Raw genomic sequence first — 24,940 nt, forward strand, 5'->3', positions numbered from 1 at the left:
GGCAGAAGGACCAAAGTACACTGCTGAGGGGAGCAGCACGCGCAGGAGAGGTCTGCACGCCATGTGGGACCCTCACCCAGTGGCCGGGGAGCAGCCGGGGATCGAACCAGCACTGCAGAGGCTGCGGGCAGCTTCACAACCCAGAGCTCAACCGCCGTGCCACTGGGGAGGCCCCTCTTTGTAAATCTTTGTGATCAGTCCCTTATCAGTTGTATGGAGTGCAAAGAATTTTTCCCCTGATCAGTAGGTGTCTCTGTTTTGGTTAATGTCCCTTTTGCTGTACAGAAGCTTTTCCTTTTGATCCCAACTGTTCACCTTTTCCTTCACTTTCTTTGGTTTGGGTAATGAGTCTCGTGAAATAAAGCCACACATATATGGACAACTCATCTTTGACAAAGGAGCAAAGAATATGCAGTGGAACTGTTAGAGGGCAGCCCCAATACAAAATGGGGTGCCTGACTGTGGGTCCTCACCTGCGCGCTTAAAAGGACTTATCAATATTCTTCTGTAGGCACACGAGAAAAGTTAATAAAAGGTTTATTTACAAGGAAAGGGAAAATGAGGAAATGTACAACTCAGGGAGAAAAGTAGAAGACAAAGTTTTAAATGTGTCCTACCCGATCTGCTGATCTGGAATCCCAAATGGCACTCTGAGAGCTGGCCGCGAGCCCGGAGCCATGAATCTGTTATAGAGCAAGGGAGAGAGGCAGCCCAAACCCTCCAAACCTACCTATTCTAAATGGGTTCTGCCATCCGCCACATCAACACAAAACATAGGAGACTTTAATGGGAAGGAACTTTAATAAAACTAGGAAACAATACAGGTAAGGCAAAGAGTCTGGTTTCTAAACCAAGCACCCAAAGTTACCCGTCTCCTTGTGGGTAAAAGTCCATCCATATGGGAATGGCCCAGAACAAGGCCCCAAAGCCTGCCACAAGTCTAAAGCATCTTCCAGTGCAGACCCACAGAAAAGGGTCAGAAACAACCAGACAAGCCCGGAAGGAAAAGAGCAAAATCAACATCAAGATGAAAGCTGCCATTGTCACCTCCCCACGGGTCTCACCCACATCTGTGTCACCCAGTCCACGACCAAAAGACAAGCGCAGTTTCTTCACGTGTCTCTAGGCTCCATGTGCCTCCTCCAGGTCTCCTGGCTCTATTTTGCTTCTTTTCTTCCTCAGTCTCTTCTGCAGCTTTTTTTCTTTTTGCTCAGCTCCACCCTCCCTTGGGTGGGGCAGGGAACCTCCCCCTTTCCTGGGGACCACCCTGTTACAAAGCCAGGAGGCGAGTGACAGCGAGCCACCCCAAGGCCCACGTGTTTGGTTTTTTTATACCAACCCTGGCTGCTTAACTCCACCCTCAGGTCCCAGCCACCCTCCCTTTGGTGGTGACAGGATTTGTCTTTCCCAATGTCCTGATGGCTTTGGTCTGGAGTGGGGGTGGGGTCCACAAAGCCTGTATGGGATTATCTCAGGACATCCTTTCCCCCTAACAGAACAAGGACAGTTTGTTCAATAAATGGTGCTGAGAAAACTGGGCCAACATAAACAAGAGAATAAATCTAGACCACTACCTCACACCATGCACAAAAATCAACTCAAAAAAGATAAAAGATCTGGACATAAGACCTGAAAACATAATATATATATAGGAGAAAATATAGGTAAAACACTCCAAGACATATATCTCAACTCCTTATATTTCTTATCAGAGTCTCCACCCCAACCGGTACTTAGTTCGAATTTCATCTGGGGCTATGGTCCTCACCAGCACCTGCCTCTAGGGGACTCCACCTGTACAGTCTTTGGCTTCAACCAGTGGTTGCATAAACCTTCCACTCCTAGGATTGGTCTGAAGAGGGGCGGGATCTCCTCTTGCCCCAGGGTCATGGGCTAGGAAGATGGGAAGCTCCTGGAGGAGTGAGGAGAGGAAGGATGTAGGGATTTAGAGGACAGAGGCCAAAAGGAGTGAAAATGGAGGAACCAGGGCCTCCTCTGGTGGCGCAGGCGGTTGAGCGCAGCGCTCTGAAGCTGTCCGCAGCCTCTGCAGCGCCAGTTTGATCCCAGCCGGCCAGCGAGGGTCCCACATGGCACAGCAGACCTCTTCTGTCTCGCTCGCTGCTCCCCTCAGCAGTGTATTTCATCAGCCTGCCTGTTCTGCTCCCCGCTCTGTCTCTGGTGAATTCTCTCACCCTCCCGCGGATCTGGCCTGTACCCCAGTTCCTGTATAAATAAATAATCTTTAAAAAAAAAGAAAGAAAGAAAATGGAGGAGCCAGAGGGTGGGGGCAGGGAAGGGTCAGCCTAGTGGGCACCTGGGTGGGAGGAATGGTCTGTGTGGGGAGAGGCCCAGGGGCTTCTAACTGGGGCCTGGGAGAGTCTCTACCTTGAGGGACAGTTGCACAGGGTTTAGCTCTATACTTAAGTTTAAGGGTTTCTGCATCCTTAGAGCTGTGGTGTAATTCAAATATACATAGAAAAAAAGGGAAAAGAAGAGGGGTTAATTTAGGGACTTCCCCTCTTCCAGAGCAAGCCCCCCTTATGCTGAATCAAGTTGTCCAGAGGAGAGGAGTCAAGTTGCCCAGAAAGGAGGAGCACAAGACCTGTGCCACCTGGAGGGGGCAGTCCTGCACCCTCACCCCAGATTCCAGAGCCCCTCCCCGTGCTGGGCCCTCATAGCCAGGTCTGAGTCCATCTCAGCTCACAGCCCTCAACCCCCTGGACAGTCTCAGGAGCTTGACCATAAGGGTCCAGGGTCACAGGACCCCATATACTATGGCTCAGTCATACTGTTAGGGGGAAACGATGTCCTGAGCTAATTCCATACAGGCTTTGTGGACTCCACCCCCACTCCAGACCAAAGCCATCAAGACACTGGGAAAGACAAATCCCATCACCACCCAAGGGAAGGTTGCTGGGACTTGAGGGTGGAGTTAAGCAGCCAGGTTTGGTATAAAACCAGACACATGGGCCTTGGGGTCTCTCTTGGCTTCATGGCTCTTGGCTCTTCGCCAACTCTCAGTGTGCTGTGGATTCGAGGCCAGTGGAACAGGTAGGACGTATTTAAGACTTTATCTCCTTCTTTTCTCCCTGAGTTGTACATTTCATCATTTCCCCTTCCCTTGTAAATAAACCTTTTATTAACCTTTTGTGTGTGCCTGCAGTGGAGTATTGGTAAGTCCCTTTTAAGCACACGGGTGAGGACCCACAGTCAGGCAACCCGTTTTATATTGGGGTTGCCCTGTAACAATACCTTTACTTGGGCAGTGGATTCTGGACATAATTCTGGGACCGGAAGGACTTCAGTGCCTGCAATCCTGCCATGTGGCCAGAGCGCCCTCCGGTGCAGATCTGCAGAGGCAGCAGGTGCCCTGACCCCAAGCACTTTTGGCGGTGTGCCCGTGCTGAGGGGCTGCCATGGGCTTGCTGCTTGGCTCCTCATCAGGAGAGAGCTAGTGAGTTGCTCTCTCCCCATCAAGCACCAAGGCACCCCCAGCTCCATCCCATACCAGAGAACTGCCTCTCTTCCTGCCCCAGCCACACTCAGCTTTAAGGGGTTCTGCTCCAGACACTTACTCATTCATTTGCAAACTTATTCCACACCTACTATTTGCCAGGCACTGTCTAGGCAATTTGGGATATTGCAACAAAGGAAGTAAAATCCCTCCCCTCCCAGGGTTTACACACTGATTGAACACCTGACAATAAACAAGAAAGCAACTGTCAGTGATCAGGGTCAAACAGTAAAGGGAGATTTAGAGAACCAACAAGGTAGGGGAGATGAGGGAGCCAGGTGTGATATAAAATGCTATCTTCAGGGAAGACTTTCCTGTACGTGACTTTAGAGCTCAGACTTGAAGGAGGGGAATGCTGGAATTTACAGCAGTGAGTCCTGTGTCACTGGGAGGAAGAGTGTTCTAGAATCACCCTTTGCACAGCCCTGGCTCTGATGGAGAAGCTCTGAGGCTGCAGCAGGAGTGAGAGGGAGGGGGTGGTAGGGGACAGACTTCAGGAAGCATCTCCTGCTGAGGAGCTGTGGGGTCAGGAGTGAGTCCAGTTGTGCTGGGACATCATGAAATCCAAACACTGGGGGAGATGAAGGGACTGTGAGTGGAGGGGAGGCTGAAGGGCCCACCCCAGTCATGTCTGCGTTCACCCTCTCCTGCACCCAGGGTGAGGGGTCAGGGATCTGACGTGGTCAGCAAATCCCAGAGTCCCTGGATCTGGAGCAAAGTCACCACATTGTAAAGGATGCAACCAGGCCTTTCCCTGGAGTGGACAAAGCCAAACTCTAAGCTACGAGAAATGTCTTTGCACAGAAGAGTTTATTCTACGAGACTCTCAACAGAGTCAGTGGGATCAGCACCCCAAACAACTCACTCCCTGGATGGGGGCGTGCTGGGATGTACAGGGGTGAAGGAATGTGAGGGAGGGGCAGGGCTTCACATCTTCCTGCCCAAGGAGGTGCTCGCGTCTAGGTGACAGGAGTCAAGAGATTTGGGAAAGACAAATAAAAACAACGATATATCATCACAAAATTACTAGCAGGAAAATATCAAAAACCTCATAGAAACAAGTCCTGACCAGGAGCAACAGGAACCCTCATTCATTGCTGGTAAGATACAAAAGGCAAGATACTTCCCTCTTCACTAAGGAAGAGGTTTGAAAGCTTCTTTTAAAGCCAAACACATACCACCATACAGTCCAGTGAGCACTGCCCCAGCTATTCACCCAGCTAATCTGAAAACATATTCTCACAAAAACCATACATGCATCTAAATGTTTACACAGAACAACATAAACATCTAAATGTTTATAGCTCATTATGTGTGAGCTGCCCAGGGAAAAAACTCAAATTTAGGACATTATACCTGAGCGGTACTCAATCAAAAAATGGGAAGTCTGAGAAACTGCTTGAGCCAGAGGTGCCTAAAGAAGACATGGCTGGAACTTACTGAGATCCTGGATGAGATCCCGGCACATAAAATGTAACAGTAAGGAACTGCAAATAGGGCATGGAGTTTAGTAAAGGTGAGTCAGTATTGTCATTAGCTGCACAGATGCAGTATAGCTACGTAAGATGTTAACTATGCGGGGAAAGAGTGTGGGGTATAAAGGAAAGCTATAATACCTTTGCAAATTCTCTGAAAATATTATTTTTAATGTAACTTTAAAAAATAACCCTCAATAACACTTTATGAGGGGAGGAGGGCGGGGGGGGGAGGATTGGGGTCAAAATGGGGGGGTTGCAATTGTTTGGGGAATATAAAAATAAAAAATTAAATAAAAAAAAATAACCCTCAATAAATAGGTTGTAGAAGGGAAAAAAGGTCTACTTTCCAGGTTTCCCAGGTATTGCTGTAAAAGACTTAAGAGAGGGGTTCTGGGGAGGAAAGCTGGACACCTCACAGCCAGGGCGGGCTCCGGAGTCTCCTCTCCTCTCAGCCCTGCTTCTCTGACTCTTCACAGAGCATTTCAACCCCAAGACGCCGCCCTCCAGGACCCCCAACTCTGCCCACCTCAGCCCCCGCCCCGTCCTGGCGGCTCCACCAGAATCCGGAGCAGCGCGGCAGCGCCCCCGTGTGGCCACAGGGCTGAGCACAGGAGCCCAGAGCTGCCCTTTCTCCTGCTCAGCCAGGCCCTCCCCAGGCTCCCTGGGCTCCCAGTAGCAGGACGCGATTCTGTGAATAGGGGCACCAGGTCTAGTGACAAGTGGCAGGTACTCAAATTACTTCCCTAGTGAGTCCTATGGACTCAGGAAAGAATCTAGATTCCAAGTCATAAGAACTGATACTTAGAGGAAGAATGTAGAGGATAGGGGGAGGAAAACTAATGATAATTTTTTTTAAAAAACTATAGGCAGGAGACATTCTGCGGGGGGGGGGGGTGGAGGGCGGGGGGGGGGAGGGGAGTAGGATCAAAACAAGGTGGGAATAGCACAAGGGACCACGGTGACAGTTCATGGGTGAATGGGTGGTGGGAATTTCACGGGGACTACAACAGAGATGAAAATGCATACATTGTACGAAAATGAAAAATGATGTAAAAAAAATAAATAAAAACTGGTTCCCAGATCTATGCAGATACCCCAAATAAAAAGGGTCCTTCAGCTCCTTAGAATGGAACCTTGGACTCCAGAGTCCCTGTTATTTCTTCCTGCTTCTGTTTCCAGGGAGGAAGTGCCCCCTCCTTGGAATCAACCCTAAATTCTCCCCTAAAACGAGGACAGGGGTCTCAAAATAGAATCTCAGATTCTACGCTAGACCCTCTGAGTCTTCATGAGTGTCCAGGTGACTCCTGTGCTCGCTGAAGTAGGGTCTCTGGTCTCTATGCCTTTTGCACGTGGTGTTGTCTGTGCAATTTACTCTGCTGAACACCGGGGGTCCCGGGGTCCAGTCCTGCTTTCTCTTCTGCAAAGAAAGAAAATGGAAAGAATTACTCCCTGGGTGACCTCATTCGTGTTCAAGAGTTTAGGTATCGTTTACACTATATCATCTCCTAGAGCTATTCTCAGCTCAGACGATCCATCTGTGCTACAGGCTTGTCTGTCCAACTGCAACCATCTCTGACTTTCTGGTAGATCTGTTTCCACACTCCTAAACTGAATACCTATGATGCTGTTCCTCAAATGTACTACTTCTAGAACCTTCCTCCTATCCCTACAGGCCCTCCACATCTCTACTCCACAGTCTGGAATACTGAGTGTCAATCTTGACCCTCTTTCTTACAATTCAGATGTTCCATTAGGAAATGTTGTCAAATCCATCTCTAAATATATCCACATCCAATCACTTCATATGATTTTCCTGCTCACAGTCCAACAAGGCCTGGAATCTGCACAGGTTTCCTACATTTTTCTTCCCACCTCTCACTCTTCAACTCGATTCTTCACGAAGGTCAGACTGTGGCTTCTAAAGAGAACTGTCTCAAGTCAATATCTGTCCAGAATGGACATGTAACCCCACAACTTACACAGAGAAAAATCAAAACCCTTTCAACATGCTTGAGGCCTGTGGGTGTCATTTCTATTACCCTCTGCTCCAGCCAGCTGGCCTCCTTGCTCATCTCAGTCACACAGACACATTCCTGCCTCAGGCATCTGCACTGGGGGTTGTCCTGCCTGAACACAGCTTCCCCGGACATCCTTGTGGACAAGCTGTCCCTCCAATTTTTTCTCAACAGTCCCCTAAATGAAGCCCACACTGACCGCACTAGCAAGAGAGCCATCCTCCCTGTCCCCACACACTGACTCTCCGTCACTTCTCACAACCTTTACCCACTTCTAACCAGTAACCTTATTTACTATCACGCAGTCTCCTGTCTCCCCTTCCCACTAGGACACATGTCCATAGGCCAGAAAGCTGGGGATGTTTTTAGTTCATTAAGGTTTCCTAGATGAGAAACAGCCTGTCACACAGCTGGTGCAATAATTATCAGTTGAATGAACGATCAGTGTAGAGCACTTCCCTATTCTAGAAACAATATCTTTAGTAATGTGGCCTCAGACACTTGCTGAGCACAACCTCTACTCACAGTGACATTAATGCTGCCTCTGCTTCTCTCACAAGCACTGCTCTCCCCCCTCCCATCCTTCTACACACATCACAGACCACAAGCATCATTCTTCAGAAAGGATAAACCTGGTTTTATGGGTCTGACTTTGCAAGAGTGAGTGTCAACTTGGACTCTTATTTAAAAACCCATGAATTTGGAACCGAGGCAGCACTGGGATAACTACACTTAAGGGCAGACCTGCGGGCCATCTGAGAAAACAGATATCCAACAGGAGATTTCCTTTTTTTTTTTTAAATAATAAATTTTATTTTTATATTCCCCATACAATTGCAACCCCCCCATTCTGACCCCAATCCCTCCCCTCCCGCTCCCCAGTCCCCCAAAAGTGTCTCTGGTTCATAGTTTTTTGTTGATTTTGATTTTCACTTTCTTATAGTTATTCATTTTCCTGGTCCCTTATTTAAGTTTTCTAGATTCCTGCTATGAGTGAGACCATCCAGTATTTTTCTTTTTCTTTCTGGCTTATTTCACTGAGCATGATCCCTTCCAGCGCCATCCATGTTGCTGCAAATTGCATGTGTTTATCTTTTTTGAATGCTGACTAATATTCCATGGTGTATATGTACCACATCTTCTTGATCCAGTCATCTATTTTTGGGCATTTGGGCTGTTTCCAAAGCTTAGCTATTGTAAACAGTGCTGCTATAAACATAGGGGTGCAGGTGCTCTTTGGAATTGATGTTTCTGTGTCCTTTGGGTAAATACCTAGGAGTGCAATTGCTGGATCATATGGAAGCTCTATGTTTAGTAGGTCCAGAAATCTCCACACAGCTCTCCATAGTGGTTGGACCAGTTTGCACTCCCACCAACAGTGCAAAAGAGTTCCATTTTCTCCACACCCTCGCCAACATTTGTTGTTGCTAGTTTTTTTAATATGTGCCATTCTCACTGGTGTAAGATGGTATCTCATGGTAGTTTTGATTTGCATTTCCCTGATTACAAGTGATGGTGAACATTTTTTCATATGCCTGTTGGCCATTTGCATTTCCTCTTCAGAGAAGTTTCTTTTTAGCTCTTCTGCCCATTTTTTGACTGGATTATTTTCTTTGTTGTTGTTGAGTCTCATCAGCTCTTTGCAGATTTTTGTGATCAGTCCTTTATCATTAGTGTTGGGTGCAAAAATGTTCTCCCAGTTGGTGGGGTTTCTCTTTGTTTTTGTTATTGTCTCTTTTGCTGTGCAGAAGCTCTTTAATTTGATGTAGTCCCAGCTGTTTATCTTTGCCTTCACTATCACTGCTTTGGGTGATGTGTCTGTAAAGATGTCTTTGATGTGCAAATCCCGTAGTGTTTCACCTATATTTCCTTCTATGTATTTTATGGTTTCAGGCCTTATGTCTAGTTCTTTAATCCATTTTGAGTTGATTTTTGTGCATGGTGTGAGGTAGTGGTCAAGCTTCATTCTTTTGCATGTAGCAACCCAGTTTTCCCAGCACCATTTATTGAACAAACTTTCTTTGCTCAACAGGAGCTTTTCTAAGATGAGAAATTATATGATCCTTCTCCCTACTAAAACAAGAACTTGATCGCTAAAAAAAAAAAAAAAAAGCTGGGGAAAAAAGGAAAAAAATAATCCAGGAAATAGCCCTAAAAGGATGCCAAAAACTAGATTTTGGTAAGCACTTTGTCTTCCATTTAGTTCCTTTCTCAAATTTTAGGACACTAGTTTATTAATCCATCAACTCCAATTCACAAGATTAGAAAAAAAAATTCATATCTGCATTGTTATTTTCAACAGAGAAGTAGACACTATTCTTCAGGAAACACAAAGTACAGGCAGGGATGGAGTCAGTCCCGCCTCTGCTGGAGCAGGGAAGTCATCAGGGAGAGACACAGGTCAGTGTGGGAGGGCCTGGTGGGCAGGGCTGGGCCAATCTCCCCACCTCCTCACGTTATGCCAGTGAGATCACAGATAAATACAATGCCCTTTTCAGGGGATCTTAACGTCATGACGTGTGGATAAGAAAAATTCAGTATTCATCTGAGTCCCCAGCACATTGTGAAAGAAAATATCATGAACAAACTCAGGGAATCACATCAGTGTGGACATTCTCAATGGTCCACTGCAATGTCAGAATGTCCCCCTCACAGCTTCCCCATCACCTGGTCCCATCCTCTGTCCCAGCCCCTCCCACCGCAGACTTCCAGGGTCTCACCTTTAGCAGCTGTGAGAGGCACATCAGAGCCCTGGGCACTGTCGCTGCCTGGGGGAGAACAAAACAGAACCTGGTCAGAGCCACAGAGAGAAGAGACCACAGGAGGGACTGATGAGGGTGACTCCCCCATGGGCTCCACCTACACTGTCCCCAGGGCCTCAGGGACCAAACCTCTGATCCACACCTACCTGCAGCCTGAGTGTAGCTTCCTCTTTGTCCACCTGTGGGAAGAAACATTATATGAGACCAGGGAGAAGTGAGGTCATGAAATCCTAAAGGAATCTCCTAGTCCTGGACCACAGGGACGTTTCCAGAACTGTGACTGAAAATTCAGGGCAGGACCAGGAAATATGAAGAAAGGAGATGAGGGGGACTGGACCAACTGCTTCCTGGAGTCTGTCCTCAGCAGGGACCTTCCCCTCTGCCATTTGCTGGGAGTCAGGGCCCATCACCAGAATTATCAAGGTGAACAGTCTGTGATTCACATTCGTAAGTGCTTTACAAAAGAGGGTTAAGAGATCAGCTCCAGTTTGGGCGACACAAGTGTGTGGATGGTACTTCCCATTACCCAGGTAGGGCAAGTTCTCCCTGGGACTTGAAAGCCCCCAGTGGACAAGATCCCCCACTCCCTTCCCCACCTGAGTGCTTTTTCCTCCACATCACAGCTGCAGCCACCGCAGCTCCAGAGCACAGCTCCAAGGAGAACCAGGCCAACAGTGAGGCCCCCAGTTGGGATGGAGGACTGAGGAGGGGGCACTGGAAGGGAAGGGAAGGTCAGATCCTGAACCCCAGGCCTCCATCCTGACCCTCTGAAGGTCTCCGGAAGGGCTCCTGATGCCTCTGGGCAGAGCCTCTGTGCCCAAAACCCCCCTCCTTACCCCATATCAGGACTCGGGGCTCCAACAGCCCCTCATGCTGCACATGGCATGTGTATCTCTGCTCCTCTCTAGAAAGCACCACCACAGCCGCCCACTTCGGGATGGTTCCATCTCCCCCAGGCCTGGTCTCCACCAGCTCCATCTCCTGGGTCAGGTCCTCCCCATCTCGCTGCCAGGTCAGGGTGATGTCCGCAGGGTAGAAGCCCAGGGCCCAGCACCTCAGGGTGACCTCATGTTCAGAGGTGGGGTGGTGGGTCACCTGTGTCTTTGGGGGATCTGAGAAGGGTCAGAAATGCAGGAATTTTATCCATGTTTTGGGTCACTGAAGTGGCACTCATAAGAATGGACAGGGAAGTGGGATGAGGGAAGGGAGCACAAAACCCAGATCCGCCTGGACACAGGTATCAGGAATAATTCCTATTATTTGGAAATTTCTAGATTTAGAATGAGACAGTCTAGGGCAGGAGACCAGGTCTCTGAGGGGGAGACAAGGGATTTCTGGTTCTGACATACCATGAGGCCAGTAACTCAGAAAATCTGGATTCGGGCCCCAAAACATGGGGCAGAGAACAAGGCCTGAGAGAAAGTTCCCAGGGCTCCCAGGGCTGCTGCCAGAGGTAAAGGGAAGCAGGGATGAATTATTTCAGGGATGGCTTCCCCCTCCATCCAGGGACTGGATCCCTTCAGTGTCTAGAGAGGAAGGGGGGCTCTCTGGGCAAGTCCATCTTCAGGACCCAATAGCCCCTCGTACCTACGCGCCGCAGCGTCTCCTTCCCGTTCTCCAGGTATCTGTGCAGGGACTCCACGCATGTGTCCTCCAGGTAGTGCCTCCGGCGCTCCGCCTCTCCAGCCGCCTCCCACTTGCGCCGGGTGATCTGAGCGGCTGTGTCCGCCGCGGTCCAGGAGCGCAGGTCCCCGTTCAGGGCCAGGTGATTGGCGCCCTCTGAGAACTGAATGTACCCGCGGAGAAAGCGCCCGTCGGGCCCCACGTCGCAGCCAGACATCCTCTGGGACCCTGTCCCCGCCCCTTCGCGTCAGCCCCGCCCACTTAGCCCCGCCCCCCGAGAGCCCCGCGGGCAGGTCACGGCTGCAGCCATCACCATCCTCAGCTGGAAGGAAAATGGGTGGGGGAGGGGGGGTCCCCGCGCGACTTCCTCGAGGGCGGGACCTGTGGGCGGCCTTGGGGAGACGCTGAGACCCGGGGCCCCTTTGGAGACTGGAGAACTGGACCCGCCCGGCCTGCGGAGCTCACCCGCCGCGCTCTGGTTATAGTAGCTGTGAGACTTAGCCACTATTCCTCCATCTTGTGTATAACCGCCATCTTAGTATTTCAAGTTTTGCTTACTCAAGACTAAATAGCCTGCTTTCCAAAGAGGGTTTATGACCCTCACCCCACTCTTGTCTTATCTCAGACGGCCAGCCACAGCGGAGCCGAGTAATGGGTCTAACTGGCCATAAAATAGAACCGAGCAATGCAGGCCACTAATGGGGTCAAACTAGCCATAAAATAACTGTGTACCCACCGTTGTTAGGAAATGCACCTGTGTAACCAATGAATGATGCACCTGTGTAACTAATGAATGGTTGCCAACATGATTTAATTTTTAGAAATCTACTTGTACCCCTATATAAGATTCCGGTTCCCTTTGTTCAGGGCTCCCGACCTCCGCCGTTACATCGGTGCGGTGCGTGTGGAGAGCCCGGACTCGAGCCTGTAATAAAGTCCTTTGTATTCTTACAGCAGCTGTCTGTGTGTCCTTGGGGGCTGCACTGGTCAACGTTGGGCACAACAGTAGCCACACAGGGCGCCCTTGTTGGTCTGGGTGTTCCTGTCCCAGTACTCTGCCCAGCTGCCCCGCCCAGGGCGCCCGCGGCTCCTCCCTCTGGCCTGCGGAGTCGCTGACGAACCACCCGAACTGTGTGTTGTCCATGGAGCCCACGGGGATGAGCGGGGCTCCCCGGGGCCGGGCTGGGACATCGCGGTGTAGAAATACCTCAGGGAGTGGGAGCCTGGGGGCGGGAGGGAGACCCGGGCTGACCCTCCTCCCCGCTTGCGTACCAGAGTCTAGGGGATGGGACAGGACCCCGGAGGCATGAAAGGGGTGGCGAGAAAAGATCCTCCGGGAAGGTCATAAGGTTGGAAGAGAAGGGGGGGTAGTTGGGGGGGAGGGCAGGATGTGGAGGGGCAAGGGCCTGGAGCCCCAGTCAAGGGGGAAAGCACCCAAGCGCTCCCCTGGCTCTTCCCCCCCAGAGGCAGGTTTTCTCCCATTTCACACTCACCCTCCCAAGTCTTGGGTAGGACAAGCACCAGGGAGAGCAACAAGAGGAGGCCTCGGGGCCCTATTACCGAGAAAATTTGTAAATGAGAACCACGTGTCGCTTTGCCGGTCTAGAAATGTGCAGCAGATGGGAAGAAACTTTCAGCCTGTGAGAATGAAAAGTGAGACTCCCCGAGAAGATGGGCTCCCCCCAACACTGAATCTCCATGTCCCAGCCACCCTGAGAGTCCGCCTGGCGACCCGGGGCTTTGCCCTGTACACTGTACTCCAGCCAGGACAGCTCTTTGTCACGCGTCTCCCTGAGTCCTGGCCAGGGGCTCTCTGAGGGAAGGCCCCACAGGCTGTGTTCACCCCTTTTTCCTCCACTGCCCCTTCCAGAATAACTCACTGACCTGAACTGGAAACCCTGTCTTCCCCCACAACCTCCATGTCCCTGCCCCTGGACTCTCCTAGAAAACTCACAGGGGTGTATGGCAAGGGGGTGCATAGCAGGGAGGCCCTTACTGAGGGAGAGAAGGAAAAGGGGAGCAAGCATCACTGGACTATCTCTCAGAGCATTCTCTGCCTTTTCTCAACATCAACAATGAAGTGTCCAGTTTTCACACTTTGGGTCCCCCTCCCCATCCCAGTCAAGTTTCCCAGGACTTTGGGCAGAGCCAAGATGAGGACTGCTTTGCATCTAAAAGAAGGTGATACCTGGTGGCCCAAGGGTAAATGTCTCTGTGCTGTCAAGTTATTGTCAGTCACTGAGGCCTGAGTTCCATCCCTGGCCAGGGAGCTACCCACATGGCGCCGCAGACCTCTCCTGTCTCACCCACTGCTCCCCTCAGCAGTGTGCTTCAGTAGATGCACCTGTTCTATTCCCTACTCTGTCTCTGGTGAATCTTCTCTCTCACACACACACATGCACCTCTGGCCTACACCCCTGTTCTTGTATGCATAAATAAATGAAAAATAAATCTTTTTAAAATATTTAAATAATAAAAGAAGGCATTGGGACCTTGGTGGCCAAGCGTGGTTTTGTTGATGACACAGAGCCAGGTAGGGCGTCAGAACTTGATCCTGACATCGTGGAACTGCTTGCCTACAAGCCTAGGGCACGTGTTTACAGCTATCCTCACTCATGATGTGGATGGAGTGGACCCTAAGCAGTGCTGGGCACCCACATCTATAGCACTGGGTGACAGCACAGCCAGTGGTCAGGTCTGATACACACTGTGGGTGCTGCCCTGGGAGTCAGTGCATCTAGACACCAAAGATCTTCACCGACAGAGGGGGTACCTCGAGCACCTGCACACAGTAGACAAATTTCCCTGAAGACTTCATGTTCTTGAACTGAGACACAAAGTACCAAAAGCGGGACTTAGCGGCAACGTGATTCTGTCCAAAGATTGGAGTGCCTTAGAGGCGCAGAGTGTGGCTTGGAAGATGGACAGGCAGCGCTCTGCTGTCTTGTACTTTCTAGGCATTCCTTAAGTATTCTCAGCATCCTCGCAGTGCTCAGTCCCACTCCCCTTGAATTCCTTTCCTCAGGGAAAACTCAGTCCCTTCAAAGATTCACCTGACTCGGACCGTCAAAACTGGGGTCCTCTTTCTGTCTGAAGATCAACGATTCAAGATCTTAAGTACATTTACAAAATCCCTTTACAGCAGCAATTGCCTGAGTATTTGAATGAGCAGCTATGGGGAGAGGGAGCAGTAATAACTAGGGGGGTGGTTATTGTGGCCCATCATGGAATCTGCACAGCATGACCTGGTTCTTCCTTTGTGTTTAATTGGGTCACAGTTGAGAACTGAAGTTGAAGTAAGATGATTGCTTAAATAGGAACAAAATGCAACCTGTTAACCATGAAAATTTTAAACCATAAAGCCCAGTGACATGTTTAATATATAGAGAAAATCAAAATTGAAGTACAACAGTTCATTCTCTCTTTGGACACTGTATTATTGTGTGCCACAACATAACAATTTGCCCAAAACATAACAGCTAGAAACAGTAATGGGAGTATTATCTCCCACAGTTTCCCCGAGTCAGGGATCAGAAGCTTCTGGCTCAGGGTTTCAAGATTGCTGTCAAGTTGTAGCCAGCACTGCATCATCTGAGGCTTGACTCGGGCTGGAGGATTTGCAGGGAGAATGACTCACTCATATTGTTAGGGGGAAAAGGATGTCCTAAGCTAATTCCACACAGGCTTTGTGGACTCCACCTCCACCCCAGACCAAAGCCATCAGGACATTGGGAAAGGCAAATCCCATCACCACCAAAGGGAAGGTTGCTGGAAACTGAGGGTGGAGTTAAGCAGCTAGGTTAGGTATAAAACACGTGGGCCTTGGGGGCCTCCTTTTGGCTCTCTGCCAGCTCTCTGCTCTTGGCCAGCTCTGAATGTGCCATTGGGTTTCCAAGTTGGCGGATCAGGTAGGACGCATTAAAGACTTTATTTCCCTATTTTCTCCCTGAGTTGTACATTTTCCTTATTTCCTTTTCCCTTGTAAATAAACCTTTTATTAACCTTTTGTGTGTGCCTGCAGTGGAGTATTAATAAGTCCCTTTAAAGTGTGCAGGTGAGGACCCACAGTCAGGCAACCCAATTTATATCGGGGCTGTCCTCTAACAATATGGCTACTGGAGGAACCTCAATTTCTAGCCACACGGAGGTTTCCATGTGAGCTGTTTATGACCCAGCCACTGGCTTCCCCAGAGCAAGCAATCTGAGAGAGAGCTACCCAGATGGCAGCTGCAGAGTCAACACCATTACATCAACCTTATGCTCAGAAGTCTATACTCAAGAGGAGGGAATTAAGCTCTGCCTCTGGAATGCAGGAATATCTAAGAATTCAAGTGTATGTTTAACATCAACATTAATATTGAATATGGTTTCAGGATTTTGTAAGTCAAATGTTTCTTTTATCTGATTATATCTTCCACGCCTAAAAGTTCTCTTTCAGAAAATAATGGTTAACAATCAATCCAAGACAGAGAAATGGGATAATGGGATGGAAAATTATTTCTAATTTTTTTCAAGCTCTCTTAATAACAATGTTTGTTTGCTTTTAATATGGAACACACCACAGATCTAAGTGTCGCCCTGAACAGGGGCCCTGCTAATCTTCTCTGCAGAGAAGGGGAGGGTAGCAGGAAGGGTGAGAGTAGCAGGGATGGGGGAAGCAGGTGAGACCCGAAATGGGGAGGGGGGCATGAGCCATGGAGTAGGAGGGGTACACAGGCAAGACCAGAAAAGGACTAAGAGGCTGTTAAAGCAAAGGTGGAGAGCAGAGCACAACTTTGCTGCTTAAATAAAATCAGTATATCAATAAAAATAAATAAATAAATAAAAATAAAACCAATATATCAATATATCAGGAGGGGTGTGCAACCAGCCAAGTCCAGCCCCATATTCCTCCTCCAGAACCCCCCAAAGACCATACCCCTCTTGACAGTTTCCCCAAGGCACTTGGGGGGACCCCTGCCAGACCTTGGAAAAGGCCCAAACTCCTGCCCACCAGGACCAATGAAGCCCACTCACCAGTGCCTAGGGCCATGGAACGGGCAAGAGTAGCCAGAAGCAGAAAGGGGCACTGGCCCATCCTGAAGCCAGCAACCTCCAATGCCTGACAGGAGTGAGCCTGTCCATGCAGTGGCAGAGGCCTAGGCAGCGGAAGCCGTGCCTCTACTGTTAATTAGATTAACAGTAAACTTCATCATTCAATCACCATGTATGAGCTGGCAGGAGAATAATGACACCACAAATACGTTTAAGCACCTGTGACTATGTGGCCAAGCATAGTAATAAGGACAGCACATGTGATTAAGGAAATTATTCTGATTGTTGGGGGCAAGAAGAGCAGGAGATGGGTACTACTCTAAGCTCATAGGTCCTTAAAAGTGGAAAAAACTGGGCCTCCCCTGGTGGTGCAGGCGGTTGAGCACTGTGCTTGAAGCTGTCCACAGCCCCTGCAGTGCCAGTTCGATCCCAGCTGGCCGGCGAGGGTCCCACATGGCGCAGCAGACCTCTCCTGTCTCGCCCACTGCTCCCCTCAGCAGTGTATTTCATCAGTCTACCTGTTCTGTTCTCCACTCTGTCTGGTGAATCCTCTCACCCTCCTGCGCATCTGGACTGTACCCCAGTTCTTGCATAAATAAATAAATAAATAAATCTTTTAAAAAAAAGGCACAAAAAATTGAAGAAATGTGGATGAGAAGGAGTGCTAAATTTCATATGTAGTCCTAACTTCAGCTTCTAAGATCTCCATTCTTTTTTATACTTTAAAAAATGGTGAATTGCATTAAAACATTTAAAGTTTAGAAGACATCACCAAGATGGTGAAAAAGGATATTTCATAATTCACTCCCAATAGGAACAGCTATGAATGTGAATTGGGACACCTCTAAAGAATCTCTCTTTAGCAAACAGAACACTTAGTTATGCAGAGACTAACACCAAGACATAAAACTATGAAAAGCCAAGATAAAAAATAAATATGAGGGCCTCCCTGGTGGCACAAGAGGGTAAGACGCAAGCTATGAAGTTATCTACAGCCTCTGCAGCCCAAGTTCGATCCCCGGCCAGCCAGGGAGATACCCACATGGTGAAGCAGACCTCTCCTGTCTCGCCCGCTGCTCCCCTCAGCAGTGTACTTCAGTCCATCTGCCTTTCTGTTCCCCACTTTGTCTCTGGTGAATCCTCTCACACCCCGCACCTCTGGCCTGTACCCCAGCTCTTGTATGCATAAATAAATCTTTAAAATAAAAAATAAATAAATATGAAAGGTGCCTGGGGGAGGAAAAGTGATTTATAAATCTCTGCCTTCAGGTTATTATCAGAATTTTCAGCATAAATTTTCCAGGCCAGAGAGAAAGGAATGCCATATTCAAAATATTTAAAGGTAAAATTACCAACCAATACTATGTCCTGCTAAACCCTCTTTCCAAGATGAGGAATAAAGGTTTTCTGAGACAAACAAAAGTTGAAGGAGTTCACCACTTCTAGATATACCTTACAAGAAATATTGGAAAGACCTCTTCTATATAAATGGAAAAAACAAGAAAGTCCACAAAAAAAATTGAACGAGGGAATAAATGAATAGACAGAATGAGAAAACAAAAGACAAAAAAGCAGTAGGAAGCCCACCTATATCAATAATTGCTCTAAATGTAAACAGACTAAACCAACCAATAAAAAGGCTATATGAAAGTCAGTCTATATTAAAAAGCAAAACTCAACTATATGCCAATTACAAGAGACTCACTAAAGCTATAAAGACAAATATAGACTAAAAATGAAAGGATGGACAATGGTACTCCAAGTGAATGGAAAATTTAAAAAGACAGGAACAACTATACTTGTATCAGATAAAATAAACTTCTGACCAAAAAAGTTCACCAGAAACAAAGATGGATATCATATTTGAAAAAGATGAAAATGAAAAAAGGATCAACACAATAGGAAGATACACCACTTGTTAATATGTGATGTGTGAACCCAATGTACTTACCAAAGTATATAGGGCAGATATCAGATATTTACAGGTGTAAATATCTACTGAGAACAACACAATATTAATTTGGGAATTTAACGCTTCACTTTCTAAATGGACAGTCATCCAAAAAGAAAATCAACAAGGAAACGACCTTAAATGAGAAATTAGATGAGATTTACTTAATAGATATTCACAGAGCATAAAACCCAAAAGCAACAGAATACACATTCATTCAAGGTGTTCACAGACCTTTCTCACTCATAGACCACATGCTGAGACACAAGTCTTCATAAATTAATGAAGGCTGAAATTGAAATCTTATCAAATATCGTTTCAGATAACAATGGAATGAAACTAGAAAACAACCAAAAGAAGAAATAGAGAGAGCTACACATTAGAGGAAGAGAAACCTCATGCTACCAAACAATTAGGTTAATGAGGAAATCAAAAATTACCTGAGGACAAATGAAAATGAAGACACAACTCATCATAACTAAAGGGATGCAGCAAAGGCAGCACTAAGAGGGAGGTTAATAGTAACACAGGCCTGTTTCAGGAGACATGAAGAATCATCCAAAAATCTAAGGTTATATCTAAAGGAACTAGAAAAAAAAATAAGATAAAGAAAACATTAGAAGGAGAGAAGGAATAAAAGTAGAAGGGAAATAAATGAAATAGAAATCAAAAAGAGAATTCGAAACATCAATGAAACCAAGACATGGTTCTTTGAAAAGATTAATAAAAATCAATAAACTTTTAGTCTCGCAAAGAAGAGAGAGAAAACACAAAATCAGAAATGAAAGTGTGGCCTCCCCGGTGGTGCAGTGGTTGAGCGCTGGGTTGAGAAGCTGCCAGCAGCTTCTGCACCCCACAGCCTCTGCAGCACCGGTTCGATGCCCACTGGGTGAGGGTTTCACATGGCGCACAGACCTTTCCTGACGCCCGCTGCTCCCTTCAGCAGAGTACTGCTGCCTGCTGCTCCCCTCAGCAGTGTACTTCGTCAGTCTGCCTGTTCTGCTCTCCGCTGTAGCTCTGGTGAATTCTCTCACCCTCCCGTGCTTCTGACTGTACCCAGTGCTTGTATAAATAAAAAAATAAATCTTTAAAAAAAAAGAAAATGAAAGTGATTTTGCAAGATACTACAGAAATATAAGGGACCACAAAAGAATATAATGAACACTTACTTGGTCACAAATTGAACAATCCAAAAGAAAAGGACAAATTGAAATATTTAATGTCCAATACTGAATTTGGAAAAAATAGAAAATCTGAACGGACTGTAAGAAAAAATTTTTTAAAGCTTTATTTATTTATGTATACAAGAACTGGGGCAGGCCAAAGGTGCAGGGTGGGGAGGGGGTGTGTGCGAAGATTCACCAGAGACAGAGTGGGGAACAGAACAGGCAGATTGACTGAAATATACTGCTGAGGGGAGCAGCAGGTGACACAGGAGAGGTCTGCTGCCCCATGCAGGTAGCATGGGATCAAACTCGTGCCACAGAGACTGCAGTATCTTCACAGTGCTGTGCTTAACCCCTTGCGCCACCAGGTTGGACCCCGTAAGAAAATTGAGATAGTAACTTGAAAGCCTCCAAAAACACAAAAGTCCAGGACCAGAGGCTTCATTAGTGAATTCTCCAAAACATTTTTTTAAAGATATATTTTATGTAATTATACATACAAGAGCTGGAGTCTAGGCCAGAGGTGCAGAGGGTCTAGGAGGGCAGAGCTGGGCCAGTCTCCCCACCTCCTCACATTATCTAATATGAAAACAGACACAGTCAAGTTGTTACAGCAATTTCCCAGAAATATCAGAGGCACTAAGAGAGGTGGAGAGAGAGACATTGAATTCCACACTGGCAGACTCAGTGGGATCGCTCCCCAAAACACTGAGCGCACAAGAACAAAAATGGCAGTTTGTATGAGGAAACTCGCCATCCCATCCATCATAGCACAAGCATTCTTTATTGTTTGGAAGGGGATTCAAGGTAATCATGGCTACCACCGCGGTAGAGCAGTGCAGTACACCCAGCAACTTCTCAGCTTCAGCAAGCAGCAGAATCAAAGCAGTAGCCTCGCCCAGGCAGCAGCCTTGGGAAACTTCCTGCTTCAAAGTGCTCTTTGCAAAAAAGTGAATACACATGATCTTAGAAGTCATAAAGTAGGTCATAATAAATGTTTCATTACTTAGTCCACACAAGGCAGCTGTTTCACTCTGTGAAAATAAATAATCATAAACAATTTCAAATTAGTCACATAAATGGTGACATTCTGAACAGCCCAACACATGCTCAAAATGTCCCTCTCAAAGCATCCCCACAACCAAGTACTGTCATAGCTGCCCCAGCTCCTCCTGCCACAGGTCTCCAGGATGTTACCATTAGGGCATATGAGAATCACATCACAGCCTGGGCACATCTCTGCCTGGGGGAGAACAAAACAGAACAAAGTCAGAGGCATGAGAGATGAAAGGAGAGGAATTGGGTATGTGAACACCTTATGGGTTCTATCTGTGCTATCCCAAGGGCCTTGGGATGGATCTTTTCCCTTCCTTATTTACCTGCAGCCTGGTATAGCGCCCTCCTTCTCCATCTGTGGGAAGAAAACATCCTCTGAGAGATCAGTGACTTCCCCTTATGGGTTCCCATTTAAACTATCTCAAGGGCCTTATGCATGGATCTTCTCCCTTCCATATTTACCTCCAGAAGGATGGTATAGTTCCGTCCTTCTCCACCTGTGGGAAGAAAACATCTTGTGAGAGATCAGTGACTTCCCCTTATGGGTTTCCATCTATACTCTCCCAAGGGCCTTAGGGATGGATATTCGCCCTTCCATATTTACCTGCAGCCTGGTATAGCTCTTTCCTTCTCCACCTGTGGGAAGAAAATATCCTATGAGAGATCAGTGACTTCCCTTATCGGTTCCCATCTATACTATCTCAAGGGCCTTAGGGATGGATCTTCTTCCTTCCATATTTACCTGCAGCCTGGTATAGCTCCCTCTTTCTCCACCTGTGGAAAGAAAACATCCTCTGAGAGGTCAGTGACTTCCCCTTCTGGGTTTCCATCTCTACTATCCCAAGGTTGTTAGGGGTGCACCTCATCCCTTCTATATTTACCTGAGCTTGGTAATGCTCCGTTCTTCTCCACCTGTGGGAAGAAAACATTTTGTGAGAGGTCAGTGACTTCCCCTTATGGGTTTCCATCTATACCATCCCAAGGACCTTAGGGATGGATCTTCTCCCTTCCATATTTACCTGCTGCCTGGTATAACTCTCTCCTTCTCCACCTGTGGGAAGAAAACATTTTGTGATAGGTCAGTGACTTCCCCTTATGGGTTCCCATCTATATTATCCCAAGGGCCTTAGGGATGGATCTTCTCCCTTCCATATTTACCTGCAGCCTGGTATTACTCCCTCCTTCTCCCCCTGTGGGAAGAACACATCTTGTGAGAGGTCAGTGACTTCCCCTTATGGGTTCCCATCTATGCAACCCAAGGGCCTTAGAAATGGATCTTCTCCCTTCCATATTTACCTGCAACTTGAGTACAGCTCCCTCCTCCTCCCAGGAAGAAAACATCTTTAAGACTCAGGGACAAGACTGAGTGATAAGACTCTAAAGGAACTAGCTACCGCCAGAATCCAAGGAAGTTTCCTAAACTGTGACTACAGACCCAGGCAGGAATGAGAAACATAAGGAAAGTACATGTAGGGGGACTGGGCGAACACCCCTCTTGGAGTCTGTCCTCAGCGGGGATCATCTGTCCTGTGACTCCTGGAAAGAAGGTCCACATCAGCAGATTCACTAAGGAATAAATTTGTCCTCCATTTTCCCTTTTGCTTTAATGAGGAGTAAGTATTAGCAAATAGAGCCCCAGACTGGGCAAGCATGTATGGGTGGACAGTACTTCCCTTGACCAGGCAAGACAAACTACTACCTGGGCTTGAAACCCCACAACAGGACAAGAAAACTCATCTCCCACTCCCTTCCCTACCTGGGCGCTTCTTCCTCCACATCACAGCTGCAGCCACCGCAGCTCCAGCGAGCACAGCAACAAGGAGAACCAGACCAGCAATGATGCCCCCAGTGGGGATGGAGGACTGAGGAGGGGGCACTGGAAGGGAAGGGAAGGTGAGACCCTGAGCCCCAGGCCTCCATGCTGACCTTCTAAAGGTCTCCAGAAGGGCTCCTGATGCCCCTGGGCAGAGCATCTGTGCCCACAACCCCCCTCCTTACCCCATCTCAGGACTCGGGACTCCAGCAGCCCCTCATGCTGCACGTGGCATGTGTATCTCTGCTCCTCTCCAGAAAGCACCACCACAGCCGCCCACTTCTGGAAGGTTCCATCGCCCCCAGGCCGGATATCCACCCACTCTGGGTCCTGGGTCAGGTTCTCCCCATCTCGCTGCCAGGTCAGGGTGATGTCCGCAGGGTAGAAGCCCAGGGCCCAGCACCTCAGGGTGACCTCATGTTCAGAGGTGGGGTGGTGGGTCACCTGTGTCTTTGGGGGTTCTGAGGAGAAGATTCAGAAAAGCAGAAACTTTATACATGTTTCAGGTCACTGAAGTAGCACTCATAAGAATGGACAGGGAAGCAGGAGGAGGGAAGGGAGCACAAAACCCAGATCCAGCCTGGACACAGGTATCAGGAATAATTCCTATTTGGAAATTTCTAGAGTTAGAATGAGACAGTCCAGGGCAGGAGGCCAGGTCTCTGAGGAGGAGAAAAGGGATTTCTGGTCCTGACCTAGCATGAGGCCAGTGACTCAGAAAAGCTGGATTCAGGCCCCAAAAACATGGGGCAGAGAACAAGGCCTGAGAGAGAAAGTTCCCAGGGCTCCGTGAGCTGCTGCCAGAGGCAAAGGGAACCAGGGGTCAATTATTTCAGGATGGCTTCCCCCTCCATCCAGAGACTGGGTCCCTTCTGTGTCCAGAGAGGAAGGTGGGGCCTCTGGGCAAGTTCATCTTCAGGACCCAATTTGAACACTACCCCGTAGCCCTCATACCCACGCGCTGCAGCGTCTCCTTCCCCTTCTCCAGGTATCTGTGCAGGGACTCCACGCACGTGTCCTCCAGGTAGTTCCTCAGGTGCTCCCTGTATCCCGCCGCCTCCCACTTGCGCCGGGTGATCTGAGCGGCCGTGTCCGCCGCGGACCAGGAGCGCAGGTCCCCGTTCAGGGCCAGGTAATCGGTGCCCTCATAGGCAAGTTGATCATACCCACCGAGGAGGCGCCCCTCTGGCCCCACGTCGCAGCCAGACAGCCACTGGAAGGTGTGAGACCCTGTCCCAGCCCCGGGTCAGCCCCGCCCCAAGACCAGCCCCGCCCGCGCCCCTCCCGGGAGAGCCCCGTGGGCAGGTCTCCCCCTCAGCTGGAAGGAACATGGGGCCGGTCCCCGGGAGGCTTCCTCGCCGGCGGGGCCTGTGGGCGGCCTTGGGGAGACGCTGACCCCCTTCGGGGACCGGGGAACTGGACCCGGCCCGGCCCGCGGAGCTCACCCGCCGCGCTCTGGTTGTAGTAGCCGCGCAGGGTGTCCAGACCCACGCGAAGAGCCTGTGCGATGTCCTTGTAGGTCCTGGTGTTCCTGTCCAGGTACTCCGGGCCCAGCCGCTCCACCCAGGGCGCCCGCGGCTCCTCCCTCCGCGCCGCCGCGTCACCGTCGAACCGCACAAACTGCGTGTCGTCCACGTAGCCCACGGCGATGAAGCGGGGCTCCGCGAGGCCGGGCCGGGACATCGCGGTGTAGAAATACCTCAGGGAGTGGGAGCCTGGGGGCGGGAGGGAGACCCGGGCTGAGCCTCCTCCCCGCGAAGTCGGTACCAGAGTCTTAGGTGATGGGACAGGACCCGGGAGGGGTCCGCTGAGTCGTGAAAGGGGTGAGAAGCGATCCGGGAAGGTTGGAAGAGAAGGGGGTGCATTGGGTGGGGAGGGCAGGATGTGGAGGGGCAAGGGCTTGGAGCCCCAGTCGAGGGGGAAAGCGCCCAGGCGGTGCCCTCGTTCTTCCCCCCCAGAGGCAGGTTTCCTCCCATTTCACACTCACAGTTGGAGGCCACGGGCAGGACAAGGACGCAGGAGAGCAACAGGAGGAGGCTTCGGGGCCCCATTACCAGGAAAATATTGTAAATGAGAGCCACGTGACACTTATTGAGGTCTCTGAAAACGTGCAGTAAATGGGAATGAGAACTGGGACTTTGTAATCAGTGTCTGCACAGAAGAACCTTTCAGCCTGTGAGAATAAAAGTGAGACTCCCCGAGAAGATGGGTTCTCCCCAACAATGAGTCTGTGTCCCAGCCACCCTGAGAGTCCACCTGGCGACCCGGGGCTTTGCCCTGAACACTGTCCTCCAGCCAGGGCAGCTCTTTGTCACGCGTCTCCCTGAGTCCTGGCCCAGGGGCTCTCTGAGGAAAGGCCCCACAGGCTGTGTCAGCCCCTTTTTCCTCCACTGCCCCTTCCAGAATAACTCACTGACCTGAACTGGAAGCCCAGTCTTCCCCCCCTGCCCCCCTCCATGTTCCTGCCCCTGGACTCTCCTGGAAAACTCATGGGGGTGGAAGTGAGGGTGGGCAGAGGGAGATAGGGA

The 24,940-nt window shown here is 49.1% G+C and overlaps 2 protein-coding genes across 2 annotated transcripts in view; both read right to left on the minus strand.

Moving 5' to 3' along the window:
• LOC311188229 (HLA class I histocompatibility antigen, alpha chain G-like) overlaps positions 1 to 24,940 on the minus strand; it is a gene marked incomplete at both ends in the record, with an annotated part of 283,119 nt that overhangs the window by 130,111 nt on the left and 128,068 nt on the right. The gene's annotated exons all lie outside the window — the stretch shown is intronic.
• On the minus strand, positions 11,289 to 24,095 carry LOC311167637 (saoe class I histocompatibility antigen, A alpha chain-like; the record flags this gene model as incomplete). Its single annotated transcript, XM_084228709.1, has 4 exons — positions 11,289 to 11,488; positions 22,598 to 22,873; positions 23,367 to 23,642; positions 23,858 to 24,095. 4 exons carry the CDS (start codon positions 24,093 to 24,095, stop codon positions 11,289 to 11,291), a joined length of 990 nt encoding a protein of 329 aa, XP_084084835.1.

Source organism: Talpa europaea, assembly GCF_964194135.1.
Source record: "Talpa europaea genome assembly, chromosome: 2".
Taxonomy (NCBI): Eukaryota; Metazoa; Chordata; class Mammalia; order Eulipotyphla; family Talpidae; genus Talpa; species Talpa europaea.